This window comes from Oncorhynchus masou, chromosome 18 (genome assembly GCF_036934945.1).
Source record: "Oncorhynchus masou masou isolate Uvic2021 chromosome 18, UVic_Omas_1.1, whole genome shotgun sequence".
In the NCBI taxonomy this organism is placed as follows: domain Eukaryota; kingdom Metazoa; phylum Chordata; class Actinopteri; order Salmoniformes; family Salmonidae; genus Oncorhynchus; species Oncorhynchus masou.
The window spans coordinates 72,532,548-72,549,875 of NC_088229.1; the positions used below are offsets into that span (position 1 = coordinate 72,532,548).

General features: G+C 44.2%; 1 protein-coding gene across 3 annotated transcripts in view; it reads left to right on the top strand.

The window, feature by feature from the left end:
* pde10a (phosphodiesterase 10A) overlaps window positions 1-17,328 on the top strand; it is a 160,486-nt gene that overhangs the window by 96,612 nt on the left and 46,546 nt on the right. For all 3 annotated transcript variants that reach the window (XR_010450238.1, XR_010450237.1, XM_064924428.1), the window contains exons 5-10: window positions 1,652-1,701; window positions 4,812-4,952; window positions 8,092-8,253; window positions 11,670-11,720; window positions 14,524-14,582; window positions 17,030-17,081. Coding sequence is in view for 1 of the 3 variants with exons in the window: in XM_064924428.1 (XP_064780500.1) it covers window positions 1,652-1,701; window positions 4,812-4,952; window positions 8,092-8,253; window positions 11,670-11,720; window positions 14,524-14,582; window positions 17,030-17,081 (515 nt within the window). In the remaining 2 variants the exon portion in view is untranslated. The remainder of the gene's footprint in view (window positions 1-1,651; window positions 1,702-4,811; window positions 4,953-8,091; window positions 8,254-11,669; window positions 11,721-14,523; window positions 14,583-17,029; window positions 17,082-17,328) is intronic.

Consider the following 17,328-nt stretch of genomic DNA (forward strand, 5'->3'; position numbering starts at 1 on the left):
TATAGATATTAAACAGGTCTGGGGTCAGGCTATATGATACAGAACTGGGACCAGTGGTGTAACATGGTGCAGTGTCTCTGTCTGTGGCAGAGCTCTGTGTGTATGTTGTGTTGCGTGTTGTGTTGTGTTGTGTTGTGTGTGTGGTATAGAAGACATATACCAAAGCTCTATATTGCCGCAGTGCCCTGAAGTGGCAAGGGGGGATCGGATGTGACAGGCTGTGCACTGCTTTCCCTGCACTCCACCCTGGCCCCCTCCCTGCCCTCTCATCCCTGCACTCCACCCTGGCCCCCTCCCTGCCCTCTCATCCCTGCACTCCACCCTGGCCCCCTCCCTGCGCTTCACTCTGCACCCCTCCCTCCGCTCCACCCTGCCCTCTCATCCCTACGCTCCACCCTGCCCCCCTCCCTGCCCTCTCATCCCTGCACTCCACCCTGGCCCCCTCCCTGCGCTCCACCCTGCCCCATCCCTACGCTCCACCCTGCCCCCCTCCCTGCCCTCTCATCCCTGCACTCCACCCTGGCCCCCTCCCTGCGCTCCACCCTGCCCCCTCCCTGCACTCCACCCTGCCCCCTCCCTGCCCTCTCATCCCTGCACTCCACCCTGGCCCCCTCCCTGCGCTCCACCCTGCCCCCTCCCTGCCCTCTCATCCCTGCACTCCACCCTGGCCCCCTCCCTGCCCTCTCATCCCTGCACTCCACCCTGGCCCCCTCCCTGCCCTCTCATCCCTGCACTCCACCCTGGCCCCCTCCCTGCGCTTCACTCTGCACCCCTCCCTCCGCTCCACCCTGCCCTCTCATCCCTACGCTCCACCCTGCCCCCTCCCTGCCCTCTCATCCCTGCACTCCACCCTGGCCCCCTCCCTGCGCTCCACCCTGCCCCCTCCCTGCACTCCACCCTGCCCCCTCCCTGCCCTCTCATCCCTGCACTCCACCCTGGCCCCCTCCCTGCGCTCCACCCTGCCCCCTCCCTGCACTCCACCCTGGCCCCCTCCCTGCGCTCCACCCTGCCCCCTCCCTGCACTCCACCCTGCCCCCCTCCCTGCCCCCCTCCCTGCACTCCACCCTGCCCCCCCTCCCTGCGCTCCACCCTGCCCCCCCTCCCTACGCTCCACCCTGCCCCCTCCCTGCGCTCCACCCTGCAACCCCTCCCTGCGCTCCACCCTGCCCCCTCCCTGCACTCCACCCTGCCCCACTCCCTGCACTCCACCCTGCCCCCCTCCCTGCGCTCCACCCTGCCCCCTCCCTGCGCTCCACCCTGCCCCCCTCCCTGCGCTCCACCCTGCCCCCCCTCCCTGCGCTCCACCCTGCCCCCTCCCTGCGCTCCACCCTGCCCCCTCCCTGCCCTCCACCCTGCCCCCTCCCTGCGCTCCACCCTGCCCCCCTCCCTGCGCTCCACCCTGCCCCCCTCCCTGCGCTCCACCCTGCCTCCCTCCCTGCGCTCCACCCTGCCCCCCCTCCCTGCGCTCCACCCTGCCCCCCCTCCTTGCGCTCCACCCTGCCCCCTCCCTGCGCTCCACCCTGCCCCCTCCCTGCGCTCCACCCTGCCCCCCTCCCTGCGCTCCACCACGTAGCACACAGCACGTACTGTACACCACACCATCTGTACAACTACAGATTGTAACTGTCACACATCTCTTGTCTTCGAACAGCCACGAAAGCAGACGGATTTGCACTTTACCACTTGGGAGAATGCAACAATGTAAGTGAACCACATACTGTCTCGTCAGATCGACTACTCTGAGCTCCACTGATCTGGTCTAGTGAGTGATGAGTGTTAAAGCCACAATCCTCAGTTAATAATGAGGCATTAACAATGTATATCCTCAAGAATACATCTCAGTAAATCATTCATTAAAATAACAGTAAACACCTTTCTACTGGGTCTCAGAGTGTAAATTAATCTGGTTTACTGAGTGATTAGTGTGTACTAATCTATAGTGATTGGTGTGTACTAATCTATAGTGATTAGTGAGTACTAATCTATAGTGATTAGTGATTAGTGAGTACTAATCTATAGTGATTAGTGAGTACTAATCTATAGTGATTAGTGTGTACTAATCTATAGTGATTAGTGTGTACTAATCTATAGTGATTAGTGAGTACTAATCTATAGTGATTAGTGAGTACTAATCTATAGTGATTAGTGTGTACTAATCTATAGTGATTAGTGTGTACTAATCTATAGTGATTAGTGAGTACTAATCTATAGTGATTAGTGTGTACTAATCTATAGTGATTAGTGATTAGTGTGTACTAATCTATAGTGATTAGTGTGTACTAATCTATAGTGATTAGTGAGTACTAATCTATAGTGATTAGTGAGTACTAATCTATAGTGATTAGTGAGTACTAATCTATAGTGATTAGTGATTAGTGTGTACTAATCTATAGTGATTAGTGAGTACTAATCTATAGTGATTAGTGAGTACTAATCTATAGTGATTAGTGAGTACTAATCTATAGTGATTAGTGTGTACTAATCTATAGTGATTAGTGTGTACTAATCTATAGTGATTAGTGAGTACTAATCTATAGTGATTAGTGAGTACTAATCTATAGTGATTAGTGTGTACTAATCTATAGTGATTAGGGTGTACTAATCTATAGTGATTAGTGTGTACTAATCTATAGTGATTAGTGAGTACTAATCTATAGTGATTAGTGTGTACTAATATGTAGTGATTAGTGTGTACTAATCTATAGTGATTAATGATATGTGTGTACTAATCTATAGTGATTAGTGAATAGTGTGTACTAATCTATAGTGATTAGTGTGTACTAATCTATAGTGATTAGTGAGTACTAATCTATAGTGATTAGTGAGTACTAATCTATAGTGATTAGTGAGTACTAATCTATAGTGATTAGTGAGTACTAATCTATAGTGATTAGTGAGTACTAATCTATAGTGATTAGTGAGTACTAATCTATAGTGATTAGTGTGTACTAATCTATAGTGATTAGTGTGTACTAATCTATAGTGATTAGTGTGTACTAATATGTAGTGATTAGTGTGTACTAATCTATATTGATTAGTGTGTACTAATCTATAGTGATTAGTGTGTACTAATCTATAGTGATTAGTGAGTACTAATATATAGTGATTATTGTGTACTAATCTATATTGATTAGTGATTAGTGTATACTAATCTATAGTGATTAGTGTGTACTAATCTATAGTGATTAGTGTGTACTAATCTATAGTGATTAGTGTGTACTAATCTATATTGATTGGTGATTAGTGTGTACTAATCTATAGTGATTAGTGAGTACTAATCTATAGTGATTTGTGTATACTAATCTATAGTGATTAGTGTGTACTAATCTATAGTGATTAGTGAGTACTAATCTATAGTGATTAGTGAGTACTAATTTATAGTGATTAGTGAGTACTAATTTATAGTGATTAGTGTGTACTAATCTATAGTGATTAGTGTGTACTAATCTATAGTGATTAGTGTGTACTAATATGTAGTGATTAGTGTGTACTAATCTATAGTGATTAGTGTGTACTGATCTATAGTGATTAGTGAGTACTAATCTATAGTGATTAGTGATTAGTGTATACTAATCTATAGTGATTAGTGTATACTAATCTATAGTGATTAGTGTGTACTAATCTATAGTGATTAGTGTGTACTAATCTATAGTGATTAGTGTGTACTAATCTATAGTGATTCGTGAGTACTAATCTATAGTGATTAGTGAGTACTAATCTATAGTGATTAGTGAGTACTAATCTATAGTGATTAGTGTGTACTAATCTATAGTGATTAGTGTGTACTAATCTATAGTGATTAGGGTGTACTAATCTATAGTGATTAGGGTGTACTAATCTATAGTGATTAGGGTGTACTAATCTATAGTGATTAGTGTGTACTAATCTATAGTGATTAGTATGTACTAATCTATAGTGATTAGTGTGTACTAATATGTAGTGATTAGTGTGTACTAATCTATAGTGATTAATGATATGTGTGTACTAATCTTTAGTGATTAGTGTGTACTAATCTATAGTGATTAGTGTGTACTAATCTATAGTGATTAGTGTGTACTAATCTATAGTGATTAGTGTGTACTAATCTATAGTGATTAGTGTGTACTAATCTATAGTGATTAGTGTGTACTAATCTATAGTGATTAGTGTGTACTAATCTATAGTGGTTAGTGTGTACTAATCTATAGTGATTAGTGTGTACTAATCTATAGTGATTAGTGTGTACTAATCTATAGTGATTAGTGTGTACTAATCTATAGTGATTAGTGTGTACTAATCTATAGTGATTAGTGTGTACTAATCTATAGTGATTAGTGTGTACTAATCTATAGTGGTTAGTGTGTACTGATCTATAGTGGTTAGTGTGTACTGATCTATAGTGATTAGTGTGTACTAATCTATAGTGATTAGTGTGTACTAATCTATAGTGATTAGTGTGTACTAATCTATAGTGATTAGTGTGTACTAATCTATAGTGATTAGTGTGTACTAATCTATAGTGATTAGTGTGTACTAATCTATAGTGATTAGTGTGTACTAATCTATAGTGGTTAGTGTGTACTAATCTATAGTGGTTAGTGATTAGTGTGTACTGGTCTATAGCAATTAGTATGTACTAATCTATAGTCATTAGCGTGTACTAATCTCTAGTGATTAGTGATTAGTGTGTACTATAATTGGGATAGGTGGTCGCCTCACCTAGCCATTTTAACATTAATGCACTACTGTACGTGGCCCTGAATAACAGCGTCTGCTACATGACTAACGTGATGTAGTGTATCCGTGTTCATTTCTCTCTGGTCCTTCCTCAGAGCTTGTGTTTGTTTAAACCGGCGGGGGCTAAGGACGGTCCTCCCACCTTCATCCCAGCTGGTCCCATCACGTTTGGGACCACCATCGCCGCTCATGTCGCCACAACACGCAAAATACTGCTAGTAGAGGACATCACAGGGGTGAGATTCAGCATACTATAAATACACCTAACCCTTACCCTAACCCAAAACACTAACCCTCACCCTAACCCAAAACACTAACCCTCACCCAAAACACTAACCCTTACCCTAAGCCAAAACCCTAACCCTTACCCTAAGCCAAAACCCTAACCCTTACCCTAACCTAAAACACTAACCCTTACACTAACCCTAACCCAAAACACTAACCCTTACCCTAAGCCAAAATACTAACCCTTACCCTAAGCGAAAACACTAACCATTATCCTCACCCAAAACACTAAAACAAAACACTAACCCTTACCTTAACCCAAAACACTAACCCTTACCCTAACCCAAAACACTAACCCTTATCCTAACCCAAAACACGAAACCAAAACACTAACCCTAACCCAAAACACTAGCCCTTACCCTAACCCAAAACACTAACCCTTATCCTAACCCAAAACACTAGCCCTTACCCTAACCCAAAACACTAGCCCTTACCCTAACCCAAAACACTAGCCCTTATCCTAACCCAAAACACGAACCCTCACCCTAACCCATAACACTAACCCTTACCCAAACCCAGAACACTAGCCCTTACCCTAACCCTTATCCTAACCCAACACACTAACCCTTACCCTAACCCAAAACACTAACCCTTATCCTAAACCAAAACACTCGCCCTAACCCAAAACACTAACCCTTACCCTAACCCAAAACACTAACCCTTATCCTAACCCAAAACACAAACCCTTATTCTAACCCAAAACACTAACCCTAACCCAAAACACTAACCCTCACCCTAACCCAAAACACGAACCCTCACCCTAACCCAAAACACTAACCCTCACCCTAACCCAAAACACTAACCCTTATCCTAGCCCAAAACACTAACCCTCACCCTAACCCAAAACACTAACCCTCACCCAAAACACTAACCCTCACCCTAACCCAAAACACTAACCCTCACCCAAAACACTAACCCTCACCCTAACCCAAAACACTAACCCTTATCCTAGCCCAAAACACTAACCCTCATCCTAACCCAAAACACGAACTCTCACCCTAACCCAAAACACTAACCCTCACCCTAACCCAAAACACTAACCCTCACCCTAACCCAAAACACTAACCCTTATTCTAACCCAAAACACTAACCCTAACCCAAAACACTAACCCTCAACCTAACCCAAAACACTAACCCTTATCCTAAACCAAAACACTCGCCCTAACCCAAAACACTAACCCTTACCCTAACCCAAAACACTAACCCTTATCCTAACCCAAAACACAAACCCTTATTCTAACCCAAAACACTAACCCTAACCCAAAACACTAACCCTCACCCTAACCCAAAACACGAACCCTCACCCTAACCCAAAACACTAACCCTCACCCTAACCCAAAACACTAACCCTTATTCTAACCCAAAACACTAACCCTAACCCAAAACACTAACCCTTACCCTAACCCAAAACACTAACCCTCACCCTAACCCAAAACACTAACCCTTATCCTAGCCCAAAACACTAACCCTCACCCTAACCCAAAACACTAACCCTCACCCAAAACACTAACCCTCACCCTAACCCAAAACACTAACCCTCACCCAAAACACTAACCCTCACCCTAACCCAAAACACTAACCCTTATCCTAGCCCAAAACACTAACCCTCATCCTAACCCAAAACACTAACCCTTACCCTAACCCAAAACACTAACCCTTATCCTAGCCCAAAACACTAACCCTCACCCTAACCCAAAACACTAACCCTCACCCAAAACACTAACCCTCACCCTAACACAAAACACTAACCCTCACCCACCCAAAACACTAACCCTCACCCTAACCCAAAACACTAACCCTTATCCTAGCCCAAAACACTAACCCTCATCCTAACCCAAAACACGAACCCTCACCCTAACCCAAAACACTAACCCTCACCCTAACCCAAAACACTAACCCTCACCCTAACCCAAAACACTAACCCTTATTCTAACCCAAAACACTAACCCTAACCCAAAACACTAACCCTTACCCTAACCCAAAACACTAACCCTCACCCTAACCCAAAACACTAACCCTTATCCTAGCCCAAAACACTAACCCTCACCCTAACCCAAAACACTAACCCTAACCCAAAACAATAACCCTTATCCTAACCCAAAACACTAACCCCTAAACCTAATGCAGTATAAATCAAACATCCCAAAGTATTTAGTTCAGATTGTATACGTCAGGACCCTTGACTTCTGTGTTGCACGACACAGGGATTCAGACACAGGGATTCAGACACAGGGCTTTAGACAGGGATTCCGACACAGGGATTTAGACACAGGGATTCAGACAGGGATTCCGACACAGGGATTTAGACACAGGGATTCAGACACAGGGATTCAGACACAGGGCTTTAGACACAGGGATTCAGACACAGGGATTCAGACACAGGGATTCAGACAGGGATTCCGACACAGGGATTCAGACACAGGGATTCAGACACAGGGATTTAGACACAGGGCTTTAGACACAGGGATTCAGACACAGGGATTTAGACACAGGGCTTTAGACACAGGGATTCAGACACAGGGATTTAGACACAGGGCTTTAGACACAGGGATTCAGACACAGGGCTTTAGACACAGGGATTCAGATACAGGGATTTAGACACAGGGATTCAGACACAGGGCTTTAGACACAGGGATTCAGACACAGGGATTCAGACACAGGGATTCAGACAGGGATTCCGACACAGGGATTCAGACAGGGATTCCGACACAGGGATTCAGACACAGGGCTTTAGACACAGGGCTTTAGACACAGGGATTCAGACACAGGGATTTAGACACAGGGCTTTAGACACAGGGATTCAGACACAGGGATTTAGACACAGGGCTTTAGACACAGGGATTCAGACACAGGGATTTAGACACAGGGCTTTAGACACAGGGATTCAGACACAGGGATTTAGACACAGGGATTTAGACACAGGGATTTGTGTTCACATTATCCTTCTCTCTGCCTTCTTATCCTCACCACCCTTAACACGTGTCGCCTAACCTCTGACCTCTAATCTAACTTCTTTCTCTCTCTCTCCCTCTCTCTTCCTTTCCTCTCCTCGCCTCTCTCTCATTCTTCCTCTTCTCGCTCTCTCTCCAGGACGAGCGTTTCCCTGAAGGCACAGGGCAGTACTCAGACTCAGGGATTCATGTTCACTCTGTCCTGTGCCTCCCCATCCTCACGGCCATCGGTGACCTCATAGCTATCCTGGAGCTGCATCGGCACAGAGGCCACGAGCCCTTCAATATCAGCAACCAGGAGGTACACACGCACACAAGCACGCACAGACACACACACACACACACACACACACACAAACACAAACAGCCTGAGAGGTGATTTGACTGTCTTCATCTAGCCTATGGAGCAGAGGTACAAGGAACACATGAAACCAGATCCTGTCGGGGGAGGTTCTCCTCTGCTGTGTTCGACCAATCCAGTAAATGTAGAGGAGGAGTTAAGATGGACTGTTGCTTTGTTAACGTCCAAAAGCTGAAGTTTTGTCACATGCTCTCTTTCTATTTCCCCTGAAAACCACAACGTCCAGTTGTTGGGGACTCAGCAGAGGCTAAGAGCGAGGCAATGACTTCCTGTTATAGCTCCATTAGTTCATAAGAACTAGGCAATGACTTCCTGTTATAGCTCCATTAGTTCATAAGAACTAGACAATGACTTCCTGTTATAGCTCCATTAGTTCATAAGAACTAGGCAATGACTTCCTGTTATAGCTCCATTAGTTCATAAGAACTAGACAATGACTTCCTGTTATAGCTCCATTAGTTCATAAGAACTAGACCATGACTTCCTGTTATAGCTCCATTAGTTCATAAGAACTAGGCAATGACTTCCTGTTATAGCTCCATTAGTTCATAAGAACTAGGCAATGACTGCCTGTTATAGCTCCATTAGTTCATAAGGACTAGGCAATGACTTCCTGTTATAGCTCCATTAGTTCATAAGGACTAGACAATGACTTCCTGTTATAGCTCCATTAGCTCATAAGGACAAGACCATGACTTCCTGTTATAGCTCCATTAGTTCATAAGAACTAGGCAATGACTTCCTGTTATAGCTCCATTAGTTCATAAGGACTAGACAATGACTTCCTGTTATAGCTCCATTAGTTCATAAGGACTAGGCAATGACTTCCTGTTATAGCTCCATTAGTTCATAAGGACTAGACAATGACTTCCTGTTATAGCTCCATTAGTTCATAAGGACTAGGCAATGACTTCCTGTTATAGCTCCATTAGTTCATAAGGACTAGACAATGACTTCCTGTTATAGCTCCATTAGTTCATAAGAACTAGGCAATGACTTCCTGTTATAGCTCCATTAGTTCATAAGGACTAGACAATGACTTCCTGTTATAGCTCCATTAGTTCATAAGGACTAGACAATGACTTCCTGTTATAGCTCCATTAGTTCATAAGGACTAGGCAATGACTTCCTGTTATAGCTCCATTAGTTCATAAGGACTAGACAATGACTTCCTGTTATAGCTCCATTAGCTCATAAGAACTAGGCAATGACTTCCTGTTATAGCTCCATTAGTTCATAAGAACTAGGCAATGACTTCCTGTTATAGCTCCATTAGTTCATAAGGACTAGGCAATGACTTCCTGTTATAGCTCCATTAGTTCATAAGAACTAGGCAATGACTTCCTGTTATAGCTCCATTAGTTCATAAGAACTAGGCAATGACTTCCTGTTATAGCTCCATTAGTTCATAAGGACTAGACAATGACTTCCTGTTATAGCTCCATTAGTTCATAAGGACTAGGCAATGACTTCCTGTTATAGCTCCATTAGTTCATAAGGACTAGACAATGACTTCCTGTTATAGCTCCATTAGCTCATAAGAACTAGGCAATGACTTCCTGTTATAGCTCCATTAGTTCATAAGAACTAGGCAATGACTTCCTGTTATAGCTCCATTAGTTCATAAGGACTAGGCAATGACTTCCTGTTATAGCTCCATTAGTTCATAAGAACTAGGCAATGACTTCCTGTTATAGCTCCATTAGTTCATAAGGACGAGACAATGACTTCCTGTTATAGCTCCATTAGTTCATAAGGACCAGACAATGACTTCCTGTTATAGCTCCATTACTTCATAAGGACTAGACAATGACTTCCTGTTATAGCTCCATTAGTTCATAAGGACAAGACAATGACTTCCTGTTATAGCTCCATTAGTTTGTAAAGAGAACAGCGGTCAGTGAGTCCTTGACGAACAGACCAAGGTTTTTACAACTCTGCTATTAGCTCCTAATGAGCCCATCAGAGGACAGATAGACACGTTTAGGTGACAGGCACTGAGGGGTTAATTATATGACTACCCAGAGGGAAAGGATGTTTGCAATAAGCGTTGTAAGAACGTCACCATAATTGCGTTGCAATGACGTCTTTTCGACCCGCTTTGCCTCCTGGGATATTATGTACCAGTCATTATTGGAGAGGACATAAGGTTGGGTGAACACACATGATGAGCACACACATGATGAGCACACACATGGTGAGCACACACATGGTGAGCACACACATGGTGAGCACACACATGATGAGCACACACATGGTGAGCACACACATAATGAGCACACACATGATGAGCACACACATGGTGAGCACACACATGGTGAGCACACACATGATGAGCACACACACGATGAGCACACGCACGGTGAGCACACACACGGTGAGCACACACACGATGAGCACACACACGGTGAGCACACACACGGTGAGCACACACATGATGAGCACACACATGATGAGCACACACATGATGAGCACACATGATGAGCACACACATAATGAGCACACACATGGTGAGCACACACATGGTGAGCACACACATGATGAGCACACACATGGTGAGCACACACATGATGAGCACACACATGATGAGCACACACATGATGAGCACACACATGATGAGCACACACACGGTGAGCACACACACGATGAGCACACACACGGTGAGCACACACACGGTGAGCACACACATGATGAGCACACACATGGTGAGCACACACATGATGAGCACACACATGATGAGCACACACATGATGAGCACACACATGATGAGCACACACATGATGAGCACACACATGATGAGCACACACATGATGAGCACACACATGATGAGCACACACACGATGAGCACACACATGATGAGCACACACATGATGAGGACATGGTGAGCACACACACATGATGAGCACACACATGATGAGCACACACATGATGAGCACACACATGATGAGCACACACATGGGAATGAGATCTTGGAAATACCAGGAATACTCCTAAGGATGGACCTTACTCATACCCATATGATAGTACTGTTTATATGTCTATTAATAAATATCTCTACTGTCAAATATAATTACATATCGGCTAACAATTTATTTTATTATTAATTATTTTTTGTTAGGTTCTATTATTTTCTTCATCTTGGGACTGTTATTTTTTTTGGTGTGTATATTTTTTATTTATTTTTAATGCAAAAATGTTTGTGATGCAAAAATGAAAACGTTTTTTTTTTATGTGCCCAGGGAATACAGATGAAAACTAGCCCGCTGGCTAAATATAAATAACATTTACAGAAATGTTAGTTTATGTGCATTTATTCCTGTGAGATAAATGTATAAATAATAATGCTTTCCTTAAAGGTTGCGACGGCGAGTTTAGCATGGGCAGCTGTAGCTATTCACCAAGTACAGGTGAGCATGGGATTATTTTACACCTATATTTGTTCATTCATAAGAAATGTTTCCGTATGTGATGTTGTCAAGTGTATTTGGTTACAAAAGCTCGATAACACACTTCTTGATACATGATAAGGAGCAGGGTTGTGTCTGTGGCCATTGGGACAGGGTTATGTCTGGTCATTGGGACAGGGTTGTGTCTGGTCATTGGGACAGGGTTGTGTCTGGTCATTGGGACAGGGTTTTGTCTGGTCATTGGGACAGGGTTGTGTCTGGTCATTGGGACAGGGTTGTGTCTGGTCATTGGGACAGGGTTGTGTCTGTGGCCATTGGGACAGGGTTATGTCTGGTCATTGGGACAGGGTTGTGTCTGTGGCCATTGGGACAGGGTTATGTCTGATCATTGGGACAGGGTTGTGTCTGGTCATTGAGACAGTGTTGTGTCTGTGGTCATTGGGACACGGTTGTGTCTGGTCATTGGGACAGGGTTGTGTCTATGGTCATTGGGACAGGGTTGTGTCTGTGGTCATTGGGACAGGGTTGTGTCTGGTCATTGGGACAGGGTTGTGTCTGTGGCCATTGGGACAGGGTTATGTCTGGTCATTGGGACAGGGTTGTGTCTGGTCATTGAGACAGTGTTGTGTCTGTGGTCATTGGGACAGGGTTGTGTCTGGTCATTGGGACAGGGTTGTGTCTGTGGTCATTGGGACAGGGTTGTGTCTGTGGTCATTGGGACAGGGTTGTGTCTGTGGCCATTGGGACAGGGTTATGTCTGGTCATTGGGACAGGGTTGTGTCTGGTCATTGGGACAGTGTTGTGTCTGGTCATTGGGACAGGGTTGTGTCTGGTCATTGGGACAGGGTTGTGTCTGGTCATTGGGACAGGGTTGTGTCTGGTCATTGGGACAGGGTTGTGTCTGGTCATTGGGACAGGGTTGTGTCTCGTCATTGGGACAGGGTTGTGTCTGTGGCCATTGGGACAGGGTTATGTCTGGTCATTGGGACAGGGTTGTGTCTGGTCATTGGGACAGGGTTGTGTCTGGTCATTGGGACAGGGTTGTGTCTGGCCATTGGGACAGGGTTGTGTCTCGTCATTGGGACAGGGTTATGTCTGGTCATTGGGACAGGGTTGTGTCTGGTCATTGGGACAGGGTTGTGTCTGGTCATTGGGACAGGGTTGTGTCTGGTCATTGGGAAAAACAACACCTATCATACTACTATGACTGACCCTGTAAAACACCTGCATCTATGTAAATGTAAATGTATATATGGCAATAAAGCATATATTTTTAAATATATTTTGGGGGTATTTAAATATGTAATTGGCTATAAAAACACTCATTGTACACTTTCATACATGTGTTTGTTGTGTGTTTGTTGTGTGTTTGTTGTGTGTTTGTTGTGTGTTTGTTGTGTGTTTATGTGAACTGAACTCTACTGTGACTGGGTTGCCAGTAGGCTTCAGTCTAATCAACCCTACAGCCTGTAACACATTGGCCCTCCTGGGGGACGTCATTATGACCTGCTCAGCATTGTTGTTTCTATCTACATGATCCGTTGCTACTGAGAGCTATAGCACAACGTCTCACACACGGTGTCCCAATGCATCCCGGGTCGCGGTGTCCCAATGCATCTCACGTCTGTCCACAGGAACACCATTGTGTTACTTCAGATATCAAAACAGTCGTCTGCACTGACAATAAACAATGGAGTCTCTGTTCACAGACAGAAATGTGAGAGAAGCCCACCGTCTCTCTTTCTTTCTCTCCCCCTTTTTCCTGTCTCTCTTGCTCTCTGTCTCCCTCGTGCTCTCCCTCTCTCTGTCTCCCTCTCTCTGTGTCTCTCTCTGTCTCTCTCTGTCTCTCTCTCTCTCTGTCTCTCCCTCTCTGTCTCTCCCTCTCTCTGTCTCTCCCTCTCTCTGTCTCTCCCTCTCTCTGTCTCGCCCTCTCTCTGTCTCTCCCTCTCTGTGTGTCTCTCTCTGTCTCCCCCTCTCTCTGTCTCCCTCTCTCTGTCTCCCTCTCTCTGTGTGTCTCTCTCTGTCTCCCCCTCTCTCTGTCTCTCCCTCTCTCTGTCTCTCCCTCTCTCTGTCTCCCTCTCTCTGTCTCTCCCTCTCTCTGTCTCTCCCTCTCTCTGTCTCCCCCTCTCTCTGTCTCTCCCTCTCTCTGTCTCTCCCTCTCTCTGTCTCGCCCTCTCTCTGTCTCTCCCTCTTTCTGTCTCTCTCTCTCTCCATCTCAATTCAATTCAAGGGCTTTATTGGCATGGGAAACATGTGTTAACATTGCCAAAGCAAGTGAGGTAGATAATATATAAAGTGAATATATAAAGTGAAATAAACAATCAAAATTAACAGTAAACATCACACATACAGAAGTTTCAAAACAATAAAGACATTACACATGTCATATTATATATATACAGTGTTTTAACAATGTACAAATGGTAAAGGACACAAGATAAAATAAATTAGCTTAAATAGGGGTTATATTTACAATGGTGTGTGTTCTTCACTGGTTGCCCTTTTTTTGTGGCAACAGGTCACAAATCTTGCTGCTGTGATGCACACTGTGGTATTTCACCCAGTAGATATGGGAGTTTATCAAATTGGATTTGTTTTCGAATTCTTTGTGGATCTGTGTAATCTGAGGGAAATATGTCTCTCTAATATGGTCTCTCCCTCTCTCTGTCTCTCCCGTGCTCTCCCTCTCTCTGTAATCCTGCTATTGACACATAAACAAAAGTGCTAATTAACTGTTAGCGTAAGATCGTTGACGTTAGTTTGAAAAGCTGAATATCTAACGTGTTTTTTTTTGTATCGCCAGGTTTGCAGAGGCCTAGCCAAACAGACCGAGCTCAATGACTTCCTGCTAGATGTGTCAAAGTAAGTCTGTCTCAATGACTTCCTGCCAGATGTGTCAGTCTGTCTGTCTCAATGACTTCCTGCCAGATGTGTCAGTCTGTCTGTCTCAATGACTTCCTGCCAGATGTGTCAAAGTCTGTCTGTCTCAATGACTTCCTGCCAGATGTGTTAGTCTGTCTGTCTCAATGACTTCCTGCCAGATGTGTCAAAGTCTGTCTGTCTCAATGACTTCCTGCCAGATGTGTTAAAGTCTGTCTGTCTCAATGACTTCCTGCTCGATGTGTCAAAGTCTGTCTCAATGACTTCCTGCCAGATGTGTTAAAGTCTGTCTGTCTCAATGACTTCCTGCCAGATGTGTCAAAGTAAGTCTCAATGACTTCCTGCCAGATGTGTTAAAGTCTGTCTGTCTCAATGACTTCCTGCTAGATGTATCAAAGTAAGTCTCAATGACTTCCTGCCAGATGTGTCAAAGTCTGTCTCAATGACTTCCTGCCAGATGTGTCAAAGTCTGTCTGTCTCAATGACTTCCTGCTAGATGTATCAAAGTAAGTCTCAATGACTTCCTGCCAGATGTGTTAAAGTCTGTCTGTCTCAATGACTTCCTGCTCGATGTGTTAAAGTCTGTCTCAATGAATTTCTACCAGATGTGTTAAAGTCGGTCTGTCTCAATGACTTCCTGCTAGATGTATCAAAGTAAGTCTCAATGACTTCCTGCCAGATATGTCAGTCTGTCCCAATGACTTCCTGCCAGATGTGTTAGTCTGTCTGTCTCAATGACTTCCTGCCAGATGTGTTAAAGTAAGTCTCAATGACTTACTGCCAGATGTGTCAAAGTCTGTCTCAATGACTTCCTGCCAGATGTGTCAAAGTCTGTCTGTCTCAATGACTTCCTGCTAGATGTATCAAAGTAAGTCTCAATGACTTCCTGCCAGATGTGTCAAAGTAAGTCTCATTGACTTCCTGCCAGATGTGTCAAAGTAAGTCTCATTGACTTCCTGCCAGATGTGTCAAAGTAAGTCTCAATGACTTCCTGCCAGATGTGTCAAAGTAAGTCTCAATGACTTCCTGCCAGATGATTCAAAGTAACTCTCAATGACTTCCTGCCAGATGTGTCAAAGTAAGTCTCAATGACTTCCTGCCAGATGTGTCAAAGTCTGTCTGTCTCAATGACTTCCTGCCAGATGATTCAAAGTAACTCTCAATGACTTCCTGCTAGATGTATCAAAGTAAGTCTCAATGACTTCCTGCCAGATGTGTTAAAGTCTGTCTGTCTCAATGACTTCCTGCTCGATGTGTTAAAGTCTGTCTCAATGACTTTCTACCAGATGTGTTAAAGTCGGTCTGTCTCAATGACTTCCTGCTAGATGTATCAAAGTAAGTCTCAATGACTTCCTGCCAGATGTGTCAGTCTGTCCCAATGACTTCCTGCCAGATGTGTTAGTCTGTCTGTCTCAATGACTTCCTGCCAGATGTGTCAAAGTAAGTCTCATTGACTTCCTGCCAGATGTGTCAAAGTAAGTCTCAATGACTTCCTGCCAGATGTGTCAAAGTAAGACTCAATGACTTCCTGCCAGATGTGTCAAAGTAAGTCTCAATGACTTCCTGCCAGATGTGTCAAAGTAAGACTCAATGACTTCCTGCCAGATGTGTCAAAGTAAGTCTCAATGACTTCCTGACAGATGTGTCAAAGTAAGTCTCAATGACTTCCTGCCAGATGTGTCAAAGTAAGTCTCAATGACTTCCTGCCAGATGTGTCAAAGTAAGTCTCATTGACTTCCTGCCAGATGTGTCAAAGTAAGTCTCAATGACTTCCTGCCAGATGTGTCAGTCTGTCTCATTGACTTCCTGCCAGATGTGTTAGTCTGTCTGTCTCAATGACTTCCTGCCAGATGTGTCAGTCTGTCTCAATGACTTCCTGCCAGATGTGTTAGTCTGTCTGTCTCAATGACTTCCTGCCAGATGTGTCAAAGTAAGTCTCAATGACTTCCTGCCAGATGTGTCAGTCTGTCCCAATGACTTCCTGCCAGATGTGTTAGTCTGTCTGTCTCAATGACTTCCTGCCAGATGTGTTAAAGTAAGTCTCAATGACTTCCTGCCAGATGTGTCAGTCAGTCTGTCTCAATGACTTCCTGCCAGATGTTTCAGTCTGTCTCAATGACTTCCTGCCAGATGTGTTAGTCTGTCTCATTGACTTCCTGCCAGATGTGTCAAAGACACAATATTACATCATAAAGTGAATGTAACAATCCAGTCATCTACACCAGTGTTTTTTCCCCTAAAACACTAAACACCAGGTTCGCACTAATCAAAGACTGTATAATGAGTTGATTAATGGAATCGTGTGGGGGGGGCAAATACCAAAATAAACACCCCTTTCTGTTCCCCAGGACCAGGATGAAGAAACTCTTTACCCCCATTATCATTTATCATCATTACTTCATTATCATTCTCTGTCTTTTCTCCAACAGAACGTACTTTGACAACATCGTGGCAATAGATTCTCTACTTGAACACATAATGGTACGTTTCCATTTTGTTTGTCTATTTCGTTATTATTTCGTTTATTTCGTGTCTTGTTTTTAGCTGTAGAGCTGCATGCTATTTCATAAGAAGAGACTTCAACTTCTACAATAGTTTTCTGGCCCAAGTCCATCATGGTTGATGATGTATGAGGTCAGGGGAGGTGTGTTGTGGCGACGTTGGTCGGGTTCCCCCGCCCAACTAGAGGGACAGAGATTTGCGAGGTTTAGGTATCTCTACCTGGAAA